The sequence below is a fragment of the Prosopis cineraria genome, unplaced genomic scaffold (genome assembly GCF_029017545.1).
Source record: "Prosopis cineraria cultivar Desert tree isolate PC_DT_omini unplaced genomic scaffold, ASM2901754v1 PC13, whole genome shotgun sequence".
Classification (NCBI taxonomy): Eukaryota; Viridiplantae; Streptophyta; class Magnoliopsida; order Fabales; family Fabaceae; genus Prosopis; species Prosopis cineraria.
The window spans coordinates 8,157,472-8,175,433 of NW_026555344.1; the positions used below are offsets into that span (position 1 = coordinate 8,157,472).

The window sequence follows — 17,962 nt, forward strand, 5'->3', positions numbered from 1 at the left end:
TATATTTTAAATTATTTTTAATTTTTAAATATTATAATTTATATTTTAAAAAATAAAATATTATAATTGAAAACTTTCATTTTTTAAAATTAAAAAAAAGGGGTCTTACAGATCAGCATTGAGCCATTTATATATAAGGACCGAGTTTTAAAAAATATGTTATTTTAAGAAAATTAGGCTTAAGGAATGAGCCAATATGGGTCAGGCCAGCTCATATTTCATATTTAAAATTTGCATTTCATTCTTTTTCATAGTTAATAAATTTAAATAAAAATAATATTAAAAATAAAATTAATATTTCATCAAGTGTAGTTTATATCATAGACCAAATAATCATTTTAGAATGTGCCTTATAATAGAGATTGAAGGAAGTATTGCTATATATACAGGGTTTGAGTTATCAATTTTTATTTAGTATAATATAACTTTTAATTGGTATCTAAAGTCTAAACTCTTCTTTAATTATTAATTTAGTTCCTGAATTTTAATTCAATGCAACTCATCCATTGTGATTTATTGAGTCAACAAATTATAAGGATTAAATTATACTAAATTAAAAAACTATATATATAAAGACTGAGTTATTTTGACTTAAAAAAGTATAAAGACGGAATGATTCTAACCAAAAGTTCAAGAACTAAATTGATCATTAAAAAAATTCAATGACTTAGTGATAGTTTTATTACTATTGATATAAAATATAAAACTTATAGTAAGATATATTTTTTATATATCATTTAGGAATGGACGGAGAGGCATGTATAGGATATAATATTTGACGTATGAAAATTAATATGATTTTGTTTGGACGCACCGCACGAGTCTTTGAGAAGATTTGGTTTCAAAGTAGTGAATGGCTGTTTCTGCAATCCTTTTTGTATTTGGATGTGACTGAAAGAAACGTCTTTGAGTGAAGAAATCTCAACCTCCTCCAATCTATCTCATACTATATTTATATTGTGAGGCTTACAATTCCAAAATGATATCACATGGATATGGATGCAATCATTTTCTGTTTTGTGTTTTTGTGTTTGGTCCCCTGCTACCTTTAGATTCTCTTTTTATTTCACATCTTTCAACTTTTGTGTATAATAGTTTAGTGAAAAAATATATATATTTGTTGTTCATGTTGATAATAGTTTTGCTCAAAGTTGTGCAAGTTGCATTTGTTTGCAATATTAATTATTATTGACAAAATTAAATATATTGATATATATACAACTCTTTTGTTGAGGTGATAAAATTATAATTAATTAAACATTATATATTTATATGAGCAAAATAATTACTAACTTTCTGCCTATTTGCTCTAGCTATTATTGTTGGAATATTTATAAATATTTGTGAATTTGTATTAATTAATAAGACCAGATAGATTAATCTTTATAATCTTGTATGAATCATGATAGGTGAACTATACAAGTAAGCACAATACGCAGAGGCCCAACCTATAATCATATAGCTGTTAGTTATTCCTTACCTCTTAATTGATTGAGTCAAGAATAATGTGATATTAATTAATTAATTTATTACAATGGTTACTAATCTGGTTCATATAAGTCGATCAATCGATAACCAACACACACGATAGCTTTTTCACTTTCTCCATTAGCTCTATACTCTGAAAAACTACAGGTGAGTTACGAGTCTCCCTATAGTTGAAATAATTGAGAAATCATAGTCAGTCATAGATTTTTCATGGATACATGTTAATTTCTTATTTACTCAAGTTATATATACACACACACATATATTGAGATACTTACTTCTGCAATTATGTCTTTTTCCTACTGAAATTTCATCTATTGTGCATTTAACGATCCTGAATTAATAGTATGTTTTTTCCTTCTGCCTTTTATATAAAACTCTTCATAATATAATAAATCAACACAAGAAGTAAATTTATACACATATTAGCCACCTCCAAGTTCTGCAACAATCTCGGCAAAGATTCGAAATCCAGGGACTATAAAATGATAACCATATTGGAAGAACCAAAAATACAATATGGCAATCTGGTGTTTGGCTGCGTATATAATGCACGAGCCAAACGTGTATTTTCTGGATCTGGATACACGACGAGCCAAACACGCCGCCACTCGGTCTAGCCATTCTTCTAATTTCCATATCTCAAAGACGAAGAATATCCATTCCAAAGCTAACGAACAGGTTAAGGACAAAAGTGGCGATTTAATTTAACACATGATATACACTACCAACATAAAGGTACTATATATGAACATTTTCCTTGTTATGGTAACTGTACCGTACGTTTTCATAACTTGGGAAATAAAACATGATACAGATGATTTGCATAATGCTCTATCCTTATTTATTATTCTTACATTATGGATTACTACTTTTATTTTAAATTATAAGATAATTTAAAATAAGATTATCGTTTATCAATAAAACACAATAATAACATTTTATAAACTTAGTTTTTCATAATAAAATTATAAATTTTTAAAAATGCCCTTAAATGTTTAATTCTTATACTATAATATTATTTCAATTCTCTCTACGCTTGATAGATAATGTTAAAAAAATATCATTAATAAAATTTTATTTTTTCAAATTGTCTCATATTTTGAAACAAAAAATTCTTTTAAAGTTGTTTTATATTTCAATTTTTGCCATGCATGACACACGGATGATTAAATTATTTACATTCACAACCTCAAGCTGTTCAATGCTACAATTGAACACGGAAATTATACAACACGGGAGGCGATTAGGCACACTTGTAAGAACATCAAACACAAAACACTTTACATTTTCCTCATCATGGAAACTTCACGTCTCAGAAAACTCCCAATTTTTTGCAGTTATCTGAATGAGGAAATAAAACATGAAACAGATTATCTGCATGACTCCATCCCTTTTTATGGAATTGAATATAAATATAATTATTTTGTTCTATACTAAAAACAGAAATGATTAGCTTCACATTCACAGCCTCAACTTCAATATAATGGCAGCAATTAAACTTGCAAGAATAAGTCCTTTAAAACATTTACTGTAAATGAAATTAGTTGATCTGAGGGCTTTCACCAAGACATGCCGAACAATATTAATATACTATGTATGCATCTGATAGGAATGATTGAGGAAGTTATCGGAGGCTGCCATGAGAACAATATTTTACATTCACAAGTTAACTAACAAATACAAAACTTGTAATTTGTTCATGTGAATTAGCAGTACAAAGGAACTATGTAGCCTAGACAAGGAATTAGCAATAGGTAAGGCTATCTATCGCTTTTGGAAGTTGAAAATCTTGATTGAAATTGCAAATATAAATGCAAAGAGCACAGCAAATCCAGCAACGACAGCAGCACAAATTCCTATAAAATCATGTCTGAAACCAAAATAATTTCTCAGAAACTCTTGCACTGTCTGATTATTTGATGATTCCATCACAGCTGTAATGTCTCCAAACTGCGATGCGACTAATCCATATAAAGTCCATGCCACAGGACATACCCAGTAGTACCATCTCCACCATATAGGAATGCTCTGTAATAAAACATGAAAACAACATAGTAGGCATCAATATACGCTCATCAAAATGCAATCTAAGTAGGAGTTAACATTTGGTACACTTTTTTCCAAATTGAGGACAAAATATTGTGTAATAAAAGATGTTTTCTTCCAGGCATCTCGATTAAAATACTTAAAGGATTTCATCTAAAATTTGTTTACTAGCTAAAGGTTGGTTTCGGTATCACTTACAGGTTGTGGGACGATGAATCCTGAAAAGAGATTCCAAATTCCATAAAATGCAGCAGCAACAATTGAAGCAACATGGTAATTTGGAGTGACAGCCACAGCCATCATACCGTAGAATGTGAAGTACAGCAGTGTGAAGTACATGAAAAACAAGTACCAAAAGAACTTCTCAACAGTCCATTCAAATCCAATCATCGCATAAACTATGACACCATATGTCACAGCTTGAACAAGAATGTAAGGTAGCTCTATTATGACCTGCATCAGAAAGGCTGGATCGCTTTAGTATGAGACAAAAAAACCTAACCAAGAAGGTGATGATTCAAACCTACTAAAAATTAGTTGACCTGCGCAAATGCATAAGGTAATGCTGAGTACATTCCGGCAGCTCTTTCTCTGTAGAAAACAGTTCTTTCAATTGCTACCACTGGCTGTACAGAAGCAGCATTTTGAATACCAAGGAAGAGAACAGCAGTGTACATTGAACCCATTGCATTAAATAGGTCTTGATTCTTTGAGCTGAATGTTACAAAAATATATCAGAATGAGAGGGCGAAAAACAAAGTTGACTAAATAGCATTGCTCCAAACATGAAGGATATAGAAGTTTAGACTCACGTTTTAGATCCAAGGTCCCAAAATATTGTTCCAAACATCAAGGCTATGATAGTAGTGAAGAGAAACCTCACAGCAGTATAGGGTGGATTGCGCCAATAAGACCAACATTGTTTCCATAAGCAAGCCCAGCATTGGTTCAAAAAAGATTGTGAGTATTCAGAAGGGAAATGAAGATCCTTGGAACCAAGAGCCGGCTTGTCCAGTTCTTCTATAAGCTGTTTGTTTTTCCTACATCCATCAACAGGATTTTAATTCGTTTTAAAACCCATGACAAAACATATTGTAATAGACAAGTTTATGCCCATTTGTCTAAACTTACCTATATAATTCAGACTTTTTGTATATCTCACTAAAATCAACACCCAGAGAAAGTTCTTGAGCTGAAGTTGTAACTTCCAACATCCAAGTTGCTGGATTATACCCATCTTTGATTTTACTAACCCCTTCAATACTCTGAACAAAAATGGTGGAAAATCAGCACATGCTGTGACTTAAAATACTTGATCAGTTTAAGATACACCTTACCTCAAAATACTTGATCAGTTTGCTAGAATGACGACCCAAGGGCCCAACATATATTTCCTGGCCCCCACGTTTCATGAGGAAAAGCTGTGATCACATGTAATATATACAGAGTTCAATACTCCGGTTAATAATGAAGCTACAAGGCACAAATTTTGTTGGACAGTCCTCAATATCAATTCTCACCTCATCAAAAGCTTCAAATATGTCAATGCTTGGCTGATGGATGGTGCAAACAACTGTTCTACCAGTGTCCACTGTGTTCCGAACTGTTCTCATAACAATTGCAGCAGCTCTTGCGTCTAATCCAGATGTAGGCTCATCCATGAAGATTATTGAGGGATTAGCCACTAGTTCAACTGCAATAGTTAGTCTTTTGCGTTGTTCAGTTGAAAGACCATCCACACCAGGCAAACCCACTAGTGAGTTCCTCAATGGTTCTAACTCCACAAGTTCCATGACTTCCTCAATGAATATCTATAACGGTCAACCAGATTCAAAAACAGATAATCAACCTCAAACTGTAAGGGGAAAAATAGGAAAAATTATGCCATGCTGTAACTTTAGGTTTACCTTTCTGGTTTTGAAATCAATTTCAGGGGGCAAACGAAGCCATGCTGAGAATAGCAAGGACTCATAGACGGTAACATGAGGAGAGTGGATGTCATTCTGCTCACAGTATCCAGAGATTCGAGCAAATGTTTCTTGCTTTTTAGGGTATCCAGAAATTTTAATGCCCCCTTCAATATACCCACCAGTTTTTCTACCAGCTAGAACATCCATCAAAGTAGTTTTACCAGCTCCACTAACACCCATTAGTGCAGTGAGAACACCAGGACGAAATGCACCACTCACACCTTGCAGAAGCACCAACCTTTCCTCAAGCACACCTTGACCTTTCATTTCCTGCCAAATGAATTCGAAAAAATTAGGGGCTATTTTAGTCCTAAAGTATAGTTACAAGAAGACCATGTTATAAATCCACAAGAGGTTATTAAGTAAATTTGGTCTACCAAGGAAAGGTAGACCAAGCCAATCACGCACAAGAGAGCACATTACATATAAATCCCACTGAAATTGCGCATGACATGATTACATGTCTATTTATATTTGACTTGTTATAACTCTCTTTTATAAACTGAGTCCGCTTCAGACTTTTTCTAAAACTAGTTCTTAAATTATAACTTTGAAAGTAACTAACCTGTGGCATGTCAACTGAGTATATAATTTCGTTAAAGGTGATGGAATGTGGTTCAAAAGGAAGAATCATTCCTCGTTTCCTCCTTTCTCGCCCACAATTCATTGAACTCTCTGCAAGAATATTTTTGCAGAAAGAAAAAGTTAACTTACGAGGATAAGTCATACTACAAATTACAAAGAAACTCCTAGCATGTTATTCATGTTGGTGAAAAGTGACATAGATAATACTAATTACCTATGCACGCTAATTCAACTCCTTGTTGGGTCTTGCTAATAGATGTATCTTCTTCTTCTGGTTCTTTGGGTATCGCCGCATTTGGCTTGCCAAAGGCTACACAATGATGCAAATTTATTAATTTAAAAATATGATTTAGTGTGTGCAACTCAAGGAAAGGAATTTGAAGATAGATTCTCACGGTTAAGGCAACTGAGAGCTACAGAAAACATGATGTTGAAAAGAAACATAAATCCAGCCAATGCCCCAATTCCTATCCAATACCAATATGCATGCGTGAAAAACCCTCGAGACTTCAGAACTTGAATTCCCAATGGCATAGTTGCATTTGGGAGCCTCTGTACAACAAAGTAGATAAGTTAAGCCAGATATTTCATGCCTAAAAGTAGATGGCTTCTTCATCCAAGGAAAAAAAGTAGATGATTTCGAAAGTTTCTAGTTGAAGAATTACATGGTTCCAACTTTTCCCAAGGAATTCATTGACCACTATTGCATTTTGCCCATACATTAAAGGTGAAATCCAGTATCCCCAAATCCACCAGGGCTTAATATTCTCTGTTTCATTGGCAATGAAAGAAATAAAAATTGCATAAGATTACATTAAGTGAAAGATCTAAACTTGAAACATTTGTAGACCTATTTTACCTCTTGAAAGAATGAAGCCACTCAATCCGAAAAGTGTGAGCAGTGTAAAGGACCCAAATGTGTTAGCCACAATCATGTTCCTACCAAGTGCTGCAATAGTTCGGAACAATCCAGAAGCCATTTGGTTAACCAGCAACAGCAGAAGGTATTGCTTGAACAATCTGCATCATGTATAAGACAATCCCACATCTCATTTAAGATGCTAAAATGCAGAACAAGTTATTACAGATTCTAAGTCAAAATAAAAAAGGAAGCTTGCTTACCTGCTAACATTGGGATCAAATCCAATTACATAATAAGTTAGAAAGACCCACACAGCAACTTCCACAAACGTGATAGGGATTTTGAGGATCCATGTGGGAATGGCGTATGCCCATGCAGGATAAAATAGGAGGTCTCGTTGCTTGTAGAAAACAGGAAGCTTCGCTATGGTCATAGAAAGCTCAGACATCCCATTAAACATGATCATAGTTAATGTGAAAAACAGAGCTCCAGCATAAACTCCACCATGCTCCACAGAATCATGGTGCATCTCAGTTCGCAGGAAAAGTGTCATAGTTATAAATGCGATGATGGCCAGCTAAATAACAGCAAGATATTACAAGTCAAAACCATGTGTGCAAATAAGAGTACACAGGAGGGGAAAAAACTTTTTTTTTTTTTTGGGGGGCAAAGAAACTATATAAGAAAAGAATACACTATAAGACAGCATATGATGTTAGAAAAAAATGAGCAAAGAGACTGGATATAAGGCAACAAACAATACATGCATAGTTTTCATAAATATATATATATATATAAAGAAAGAATCATATTATTTATTACAAGACTTCTTTAACAAAATATAAGTGCTTCCTAGCCTACAACCCACCTGGCATGTCTTGAAGATGTAAACAAATGAATTCCTCTTCATAAGCAAATACTCTCTTGAGAAGTTAGCCTTCAGCAGTTCCTTCTTGTTAACACCATATTTATTAGTGGTTAATGCAGCTGGGTGGTTCTTTGACCTATCAAATGGGTTTGCAAGCTCCTCCCCAATTCTCCGACCAATATGAAATGATTGAAATGCTTCAGCAAGTTGAGTCACCGTTACAAAGTGGTATGGTTCATCACTACGCACCCAGTATTGCTCTTGATCTTTTCTTGAAGTTACCTATAGGAAAAGATCTCAGATTATTTGTATTTCGACTATAAAGCTGCAATAAAAGAAAAAGGAAACAAGAGATGAGCTTTAACTCACTTCTTGAAGGAAATCTGCTGCACCTTTCCTTGCAGGACATCTAAAACCCATTGATTCGAAAAAGTCAAGAACATATTCACGGGGTCCTTGGTAGACTATTTGGCCATCAGAGATTAAAATAATGTCATCAAAGAGATCATAAGTCTCCGGTGCTGGCTGTAGCAAAGAAATAACAGCGGTACCATCAAGAATGTGAATGTACTGCCTGAGACAATTTACAATCTGAAATGTTGTGGAGCTGTCCAAACCAGTGGATATTTCATCCATGAACAACGCTTTTGCTGGTCCAACTAGCATCTCCCCTGTTGTCACACGCTTCCTCTGTCCCCCAGAAATCCCCCGCAACATGTCACTGCCCACCATTGTATCAGCACAAATATCCAACCCCAAGACCTGAATAATTTAAAATACATACCCTGTGGTTGTTAGATAATAGCGATGTTCTTCGCTTGAAAATGAAGCTTTTGAGTTGAAAAAGTAATTAACATGGAATCAAAGGCTTTGGTGCTCAATGTTATGGAGTTGAATCCTTGTCAACCCTGATCTTCAGTAAAATCTATGTTTTCAAGTCTTCACCCTATATCTTTATTGTTAAGCCTTTGTGCTGAACTATTGAGTTGAAATGGTACCTAAAAAGAAAATTTTAACAAATAATAAAGAATAAGAGATGCTGAAAGTAGTTTTACCTTTAATACATAATCTGTAACTAGGTTTGCATCTTGACCTTCGGTTGCTGTTGCCTGGCATATAAGATCCCAATTACAAACAATGATATTCTATGATTTAAAACATAGTTTTAATGTCATGAAGATTGATATTAGCTTCTTCCTTACCTTCATGTAGACATCAATATCCGGATCAGGTTTAATATTTGCTTCTCTCTCTCTTCTTGACAACTCTGTTAGTAAGTCTGTGGAACCCCAAAATAGTATCCAGCAGTCATTTTTAAGCTACCAAAACTCTAAAGTGCATTTGGAGAAAGTACATAGAAGCGTAAGGGGAACTCCTGACTGTATTAAAATTGACCAACCATAACGTGATCCAACCCCTTGGCACCTTGCAGAGAAAGCCAAAGTTTCCCTCACAGTCATTTCTCCAATATGAACATCATGCTGGCTGATATAAGCAGCAGTTCTTTGAGGTACAAGCTCGTTCATTCCATGCCCGTTATAAGTCACTCTCCCAGATACCTTTAACGCAAATGAGCTACCGAGTTAAAACTTAAACTAGGCGATTGATATAGAAGGCTACGGCATTAAATGGAAATATCCTTTTAGTTTTCACCTTAAGATTTGGGTCCAGCTTTCCAGCCAAAGCCAAAAGGAGTGTGGTCTTTCCAGAACCAGGAGGACCCAAGAGAAGTGTCAATCTACGAGGTTTGATGATTCCACTAACATCTTTAAGAATAGTCAAATGTCTCCTTCTGCTTGGAAGAATATGGAGAGAATTCAAGAAGCTCTGACAGAAAAAGTGAGAGATTTTGTCAGACACTATGACACAGAACAAATAGAAATTTCAGAAGCATCAGTGGCTAAGAAACAAGAGCTCATGAACTAGAGTTTGTCCACTGTTACCTCCACTATATTAGTTGTAAAGTTCAGGACGGTAGGCAATGCTCTGCTTCCCACATTCACCTCTGCTTCTATATTTAGATGCTCATAACGAACCTCAATGGTGGGAATATCAATCCCAACTCTGCAAAATTATTTGAAGATTCACACATAGGGATACAAAACAGCCTATTATAAATAAAGCAAACTAACAACAACAACAGGGGTAGTCTATTTAATGGTTCAGTCATTCAATGTTATATTGCTCGGAGAGAAAGAGGAAAGAAAGCAACTTTGACTCTTTCGTTACCTATCAATTCGGTTCCTAAGCTTCAACAAGAACTTCTCATTGTCCTCTTCAGCGACTTTAACCAACCTCTCAAGCAATTTCTTTCTTTCCTGAAATCCAAGATCAGTGACGTCGATTTCGTTCGCACCACCGCGAGATGACGTCAACAACCCTTTCCTGAGACGATTGTAAGTGGGAAGCTTCTCAAGTGCAACCCATTTCAGTGCTTCTTCGTCATCTTCTGCGCGAGATGATGCAGAGAATATTTCTGCAGAACCGGTTCTCCAAATCCTTGAACTTCCTGATCGTAAACTGTTACTTGCTTTATATAGGCTCGCACCTTCCATTGCTGCCCAAGAAAACAGAAAAACGAAAACTTTTGCAACTTCAGCTCAGGCTCAGACTCAGAAGCTTTCTCTCTCCTTAAAGATTGCAAATGGCGAAAGGTTATTATTGAAAGGCAGAGAAACTCAGCGTTGTTTCTTTGGGAATGTATAGAACAGAGCGAAAGAAATGAAATTCAAAGGCTGATAATACTGAAAAATTGGCACTTTTTCTTCGAGTGTTTTTAGCTTCCTGGCCAAGGAATAGATTGGAATTGAGAAGAACAGAGCAATGCTTACATGTATATATAAGGCTTCCTGGAGGAAAGAATATTTTCTTGCCCCGAAAAAATGTAAAAAAATAAAATTAAATAAAAAGTCAAAAAAAATTAAAAAAAAAAAAAAGGACGCAGGGAAACGACTCAACACAAGTATCATCTCCGTTTACAAATATAAAATATCTTTAATTAAATCTTATTTTTAATAAAAAATTATTTTTTAAAATTAATTTTATTTTTTTATATTTTTCTTTATTTAATAAAATATTTTACTCTATAATAAATATAAAATAATTTATTTAATAAAAATATTTTTAAAAAAATATAATAATTACATGTTAAAAGATTAAAAATATTTTATATTTTTTAACATTTAATATCTCAAAAAATAATTTATATTTTTAAATGGAGAGATTATATGTATATATATAATAAAAAAATTAAAATTAAAAATAAATGTAAGAGATATGCATGGCTAACGTGATACAATTTTTCATGCTAGGTTTCAGGGCCAAAAAACAATACTCTTTCTATTTAAAAATGTAAAATATTTTTAATCTTTTGAGGTGTAATTATTACCTTTTTTTTAAATATCTCTATTAATAATGACTTTATATTTATTATAGGGTATTTAATAAAAAAAATATGAAAAGATAAAGTTAGTTTGAAAGTAGGTAATTATTTTATTGGGATGAAATTCAATTAAAAATGCCTTATATTTTTTTATATAAGGAATATCTTAATTTAAAAGGGTAAAAAAAAAACTAATGAGCATATTGAGTAAATTTTGATGAGTAGTTTCGTCTGAATATATGAATAATTGAACAAGAAATTTAGTTTTTTTTTTTTTTTAAGTACAAAAGGCAAGGCAAGGCTTGAAGGGTATTAAGTATTAACAAATCAGTACAAAAAGCTTGTCTTGCAATGGCATCTGCACGGAGAAGAAATTTAGTTGACAAGTAAAAATTAAAGGATAAATTACAATCATTAAAATCAACCAGATAATGAGCATTTATTCCAAATAAATTATTTATTTTCTTAAATAAATTATAAAATTAAAAAAATTTTAATAATAAAAATATCAAAATACCTTTTACTTATTAATTTTGTGTAAATTGCAATATCATTAATTGTTAATTTTTTTTATTTTACTTATTAATTTATCAATATAAGTTATAAATTATATGAATTGACCTGTCAATAATTATTAAAAACTTGATATCAGTTGTTCAATTATAAGTAGCAATATTAATTGTTACATTACTAACTTTACTTGTTAATTTACTAATATTAGTTATAAATTACTAATAAGTCTTTTATTTTAAAACTAATATTAATAAATTAAGAAATAAAGTTAGCAGATAATAATTAATGTTATTGCTTGTCTGACTGATTTAGCTTACAACTCATATTGATAAATTAACAAGTAAAATAAAAAAATCAACAATTAATAATTTTTCATCTCAAATAAAATTAACAAATAAATAATACTTTAATTTTTTTATCATTAAAATTATTTTTCACTTCAATGCTCCTGAATTAAACTGAAGTTTAAGATCTTTTTAGAAAACTCACTTACAATTAAATTCCTCTGTGAAAATTCTCCCCATAATGAACGGCTGATGGTCCACACATGCGTGTCATTTATTTTAAAAAACACGCCGACCAATAATATGGCTTTTCCATTTTCTTTCTATTTCTCTTCTCAAGTTCTCGTGCTTTTTGTCCAACTGTTTGCACGGTTAATAATTTTTTTAGGTAACCGAATTACCGAATAATAAATATAGAGTCAGTTTTGAGTAATCACATTAAATAATAATAATAATAATAATAATAATAATAATAATATCGGGCCCTATTAGTAAATATAGTTTACATATTTACATATATATATATATATATATATATTTGCGAATCTAATATATTTTTTCGAAAGAAAAATAATTGTTTTGTACATTGCCCATTGATTTAGTGCTCTTACGTTGAAAGGAGATCGGTACAACGTAAAATCTTCACATACTAATCACCATTAATGTCAAAATTCAAGATAATTAAAGGATTAACTTAAGAAAGATTACTAATTTAAAAAAATAAAATTTTAAGTTTTTATAGTTTAAAATACATTGAAAATTATTTATTAAACCTTTCATTAGAGTAATATAATATTTTAGAAGCATGAAATATCTCGAGGAATGAAACGAGTCAAAAACATTTGAAAAACATCACAATCTAAAAAATAGAGCAATATGCCGCGACTCCTCACTCTCTGTGCCACATGCCGTGAACTATTACATGATTATGATAGAAATTTTGCTATCACATGTCAGCAATTTTAGGTAATTTCCAGCATGCCTCATTTTTCCTTTCAACGTTCAAATGAAATGATCTAAGTGTTTATAAAAAGCATTTTTTCATAAACTAGCTAATGGCATAGGTTTTACTTTCAAACTAAGTCACACAAGAAAGTTGGATATCTAAATTCATTTTCACAACTTTTTACAATTTTCATCAATAAATGGATGTCCAAAACTCCATACTTGTGCTAAAAGTTATTCCTAACAGTAAGACTATACTCAATAGACTCAAGACTACTCATACAATATATCATACGCACATAATTTTAATCACATCAAAATTTCACTCCTCAACCCTTTAAAATCAAAAACATAGGGGAGAAGTTTTAACATTACATTTTAACATCAATATTTACAGTTGAAATCAAACAAACATTCTTACATTTTTACTAGTATTTTAGCTCTATAACACACTTAAACAACAATCAAATAACAATCCAAGGTCCAAAATACATTCCAAAAATCATTAACAATAATATAGTGTAAGTGTATGTAACATACATCCTAATTGACAATATTTAAACTATTACACAAGATAAATGAATTAAGAAGGAAATTACAATAGGAATACTCTGATTCCTGAACCTCCGGATCCTTTTCCCTTTCTACACCAAAGCTAGAGCTTGTAAATTATTGAAATAGAATGGTGAGTCTAGCTACTCATTAACCAAAATACATCTACCCTATCCAATTGTATATCAATTGAATAAACATGCATAATTGGTGTTGAATTCTCAAAAATATATATAATTCATTTTATATATATTACATGTTCACAAAAGGTCATTTCTCAAAAAATATATATTACATGTTCACAAAAGGTCATTTCTCATTTTAATTCATTTTCATGATTCTCTTCTCAAATCACGCGAAACATGTTACAAGGCACACATACATATAACAATGACCTAATTCATTATCATGACTTGCCACAAATTTAAACAACCATAAATGACACGTCAAATAAATACATATGTATGATCAAACCACATTATACCTTCCTTATACCGTGTGATTGAATTTTCCAAGCTCACATATTGTAAGGTGCGACCCGGATAAAGATCACATGACTTACTCTTGAATCACAGTTTTCACCACTCTTGAATCTTTGGGGTGTTGTATGTTCTAAGCTAATCTCCTTAATAAATTATTGGAGATAGCTAGATTTTAGTTTCTCAATAAATTGTAAGATGAAAATATACCCTTGTGCACCAAAAAAATAGTCATAAATACCATATAGATTTTATCTACTTCTCTCCCTAAGCGAACTCTCGCCAACTGATCATGTAATATACGATGCTCACTCATTTCACAATTTTGGTATTTCAATATCAACACGTTAGGTTTACGACAATACACTATCCAAGTGAGCATCAATGACTTTTCACTGTCATTATCCATTTTGATTTTTAGTCTTATAACATGCTCCCATATCTCATTTAGCTACACATATCGTACTCACACATTAATACAATCATGCGATCATTACATCCGTATCACATGCTTTTCATTTCAATTACATGTTATAATTTGCAAAACGTTTTAAATTAACTCCACATTTCAAGTCAAAAAAAGACCTATCAACTATCATATAATTTAAAACATACTTTTGCATTCACAAATCAATCGTGCATGCAATTAACACATTTTTATATTAAAAACTCAATTAATAAGCAACTATTTAAAATAGGGTTCTCCTGGTTATCTCAAACTTTTAAAAAGTTAAAGGTTTGCCCTTTAATAATTAGCTTCTAAGCTTGCTTCTCAAGCCAAATGTGGTGCTTGAATGATTAATCTACAATCAATAAAGTCCCACCTCAATTAATATTGTTACAAATACACTTTTAACTCTCATTTTCCATGTTTAAAATATCTAATGCCCATATTTCTCACATTTAAGCTGGCTCATTAGGTTTATTAACTTTCTTTAGCATTATATAGCTTCATGAAGCTCCCACATTGCTATTAATGTCTCAACCATCCCATAACTCACATTTAATGTCCTATTTTCAAACATTAATGAAGTTTACCAACCAAACGCTTATAAAATCATCAATGCAAGGTTTAAACAATATAAACAACTCTTATTAACTCTATTTAAGCCAATGAATTTGAATCAATAATCTATATGGACCAAAATACATCATCTTATCTCAAACCCTAACTTTAATATTTATAATAATGGTAGGGGGAGGGGGAGAGAGGAAAAGAGTATAGAGCACTTACCTTAAGTGTTTTCTAGTATCAAAATACTCTCAAACCACTAATGCGGCAAACCTGAGCAAAGCAAGAACAAGCTCCTTCATTTTTCTCTTCTTTGTCTTTTGATTTCTGTCTCAATTCACGAGCCACTTGCTAGAAATTTTATCCATGCATCGCAGGGCACGCAGCACGCACCACAACGTACGGTACAAAGAGGTCATCTTCTTTTAGTTGTCATGCATAGAGACAATCCTTCACATTTTCCTCCTTCTCTTAATACTCAAGTGGCCTAACTTCACTTCGGACCCATAATTATGGCTGAAATCACAATTGAATACACTTATTAAACCTCAATGGCCACACATCACATCAAATAACTCAATTACCATAATTAAACTTTATTAATTCCTTAGTAATTTAAATATTAAAATTTGAGATGTTACACACAATATTTTTTTAAATAAAAGGTGATTGAATGAGATCAAAATAGCCCATACTCCCCCTATTAAAAAATATAAGATATTTTTAATCAAACCTCATTCTCAATAAAGTAGTTAGTTGAATGTTTTCAAACTAACATCATCTTTCATATTTACCCTTATTTAATAAGGTATTTTACTTTAAATTAAATATAAAGTAATTATTTAGTATGGACCCTTCTTAAAAAACACATTAATTATATTTTGAAATGCTAAAAATTCCTTACACTTTTAACATCCAGCTCCTAAAAAAATGCTTTACATTTTTTAACAAAGGAAGTATGCTGTACTATATATTTTTTTAAAATATTTCAAGAAGAAAATATAAAACAAAAATAATGCAAACAATATCAACAATTTTTAATTATCTAGGTAGGGTCAGCTACATGAATTGTACAATGTTATTGTATTCTATCAATAGCCAAAGTTTTGTTTAGCCAAAAAAATATAGCCAAAGTTTTGGATAAATTTAACCAAAAGATCCCATTCAACAACTTTCATAAATATATATTTTCTTTAATCTTTCTTTACCAATTTTTATAAGGCTCTAGACTATCTATTGTATTCTCTTTATGGATGCCTCCTATGGTCTTATTTATACATGTCCAAACAATCTTAAATAATTTTTTACCATTTTATTTTAATAGATGTCACATCTACTTTTTCTTACATATATTTACCATGAATTTTATCTTTTTTTATATGATTACCCATCCATATCAACATTTTTATTTTTGATGCTATAATTTTATGCTCTTGTTATTCTGTAAAAGTCAACAATCACTATCATATAACATGACTAATATTGTAGCAATTTAATAAAAATTTCCTTTAAACTTGTTAGCTATCTTCAATCACAAATAATTTTCGTAGCCTTTATCTATAGGAATCACGCAGCTTGTATTATATGTGCAACATCTCCTTCAATTTTATTATCATTTTGAATAATTACTCTTAAATATCTAAACTTTTCACTTGTGATGTGATCCAAACAAAAATAATATTTCAAAGAAATATCTAAAATGATTATTTTAATTTAAAAATGAAAAGAAAAACAGAAAAATCAAACTATAAAACTTATTTAAAAAAAATAAACTAAAAATATCTAATCCAAATTTTTTTGCAAAAAATATATAAAAATCTGGACATTAATTTTTCCCTTATCGATGTGTATAAATGTAGCCCTTGTTTGATATAGCCCTTGTTTAGTTGGAGTGAAATGAAGGGGATGAGAGGAGAGTTTCTAAATTTAGGGAGAATGACTGAGAAGTTCTAAGAGAATCAATGAATTTAACTTAAGTATCAAATCTCAAATCTTATAATTTATAAATTTGGCGCTCAATTTTATAACTTTATTATAATGAATTTACAACTTATATTTTAAATTTTAATAAAAAAATTTATTTATTCTTCAACCATATTAAAATTTTAAAAACTTATAAATTTATTATAATGAAATTATAAAATTGAGAGCTATACTTGTAAATTTTAAAATTTAGAACTTGAGACTAAATTAAATTAATCAGTTCCTTACACCTCCATGTCATTCTTCCCCAAATCTAATGACTTTGATTTTAAAAACAAAAAATTACTGCTTTCCTACGTTCCTCTCTGGCCAAACAAAGAGACAAAGGCTTGGACGTGCGAAGTGCAATCAAAGCTGAGCCTGACCATACTTTCCACGTGGCCGTCCAATTTACAATATGCTAGGCTCACAGTTGTGGGAGGCGGAGAGAGAGAGAGAGAGAGAGACAGGACTTTGTTCTTCCTCAGTTACCAGCATTTCTCTAACTCGTGAGAAACTTGCGTCGTTACTTATTAGTCTTTTCTTTCTGCAAAATCATGTGAATGTACATCCCAACAACACAATTTATGAATCGGTGCCCCCCCCAACTAATCAATTCTATTCCTCATAACGTTTCATCTTGTCCCTGTCAGGCTTGGACGAAATCGAAGTTTAACCCAATTACAATGAAACTCTAATTAATGATGCAATTGGAATCAACGTGATATGTTCCACTTCCACTCATTTTTCATGCACTGTATTATTAATTGACGACTCTCAGGGAAGACAAAGTCAAACCAAGTTAGTTAGTAGATAGGCACCCTTGTGAATTACCTTCTCGTATATTAATGATCTCTTGCATGGGTTTATCCTTACGATCATGATAATGTTATGTTCCTATTTTGCAAAGCCATGCCCACCGAAAAAGAAAATATGAAAAGTTTCTGGTGGTTATTTCAACTTTTGTTTCCCAAAATATAGCTTTTATAACTCAACATTAGATGCTGTCAT

General features: G+C 31.6%; 1 protein-coding gene across 1 annotated transcript; it reads right to left on the reverse strand.

The window, feature by feature from the left end:
- Positions 1-3,003: 3,003 nt before the first annotated feature.
- On the reverse strand, positions 3,004-10,609 carry LOC129291571 (pleiotropic drug resistance protein 1-like). The gene is made up of 22 exons (XM_054929023.1): positions 10,052-10,609; positions 9,766-9,886; positions 9,476-9,649; positions 9,222-9,381; positions 9,025-9,101; positions 8,878-8,931; positions 8,192-8,584; positions 7,823-8,104; positions 7,215-7,531; positions 6,952-7,112; positions 6,758-6,861; positions 6,488-6,644; positions 6,307-6,402; positions 6,073-6,182; positions 5,445-5,777; positions 5,058-5,348; positions 4,875-4,958; positions 4,669-4,802; positions 4,350-4,577; positions 4,080-4,251; positions 3,736-3,990; positions 3,004-3,519 (listed from the first exon to the last, which is right to left on the reverse strand). The coding sequence occupies exons 1-22, from the start codon at positions 10,375-10,377 to the stop codon at positions 3,256-3,258; spliced, it is 4,293 nt and encodes a 1,430-aa protein (XP_054784998.1). The 5' UTR covers positions 10,378-10,609; the 3' UTR covers positions 3,004-3,255.
- Positions 10,610-17,962: the final 7,353 nt, after the last annotated feature.

Coding starts and splice junctions, on each gene's coding strand:
- LOC129291571 (XM_054929023.1), bottom strand. CDS start 10,377: ATGGAAGGTGCGAGCCTATATAAAGCAAGTAACAGTTTACGATCAGGA. Junction 5,778..6,072: donor ACTCAGTTGACATGCCACAG/GTTAGTTACTTT, acceptor TTCATTTGGCAG/GAAATGAAAGGTCAAGGTGT. Junction 4,959..5,057: donor TATTTGAAGCTTTTGATGAG/GTGAGAATTGAT, acceptor ATGTGATCACAG/CTTTTCCTCATGAAACGTGG.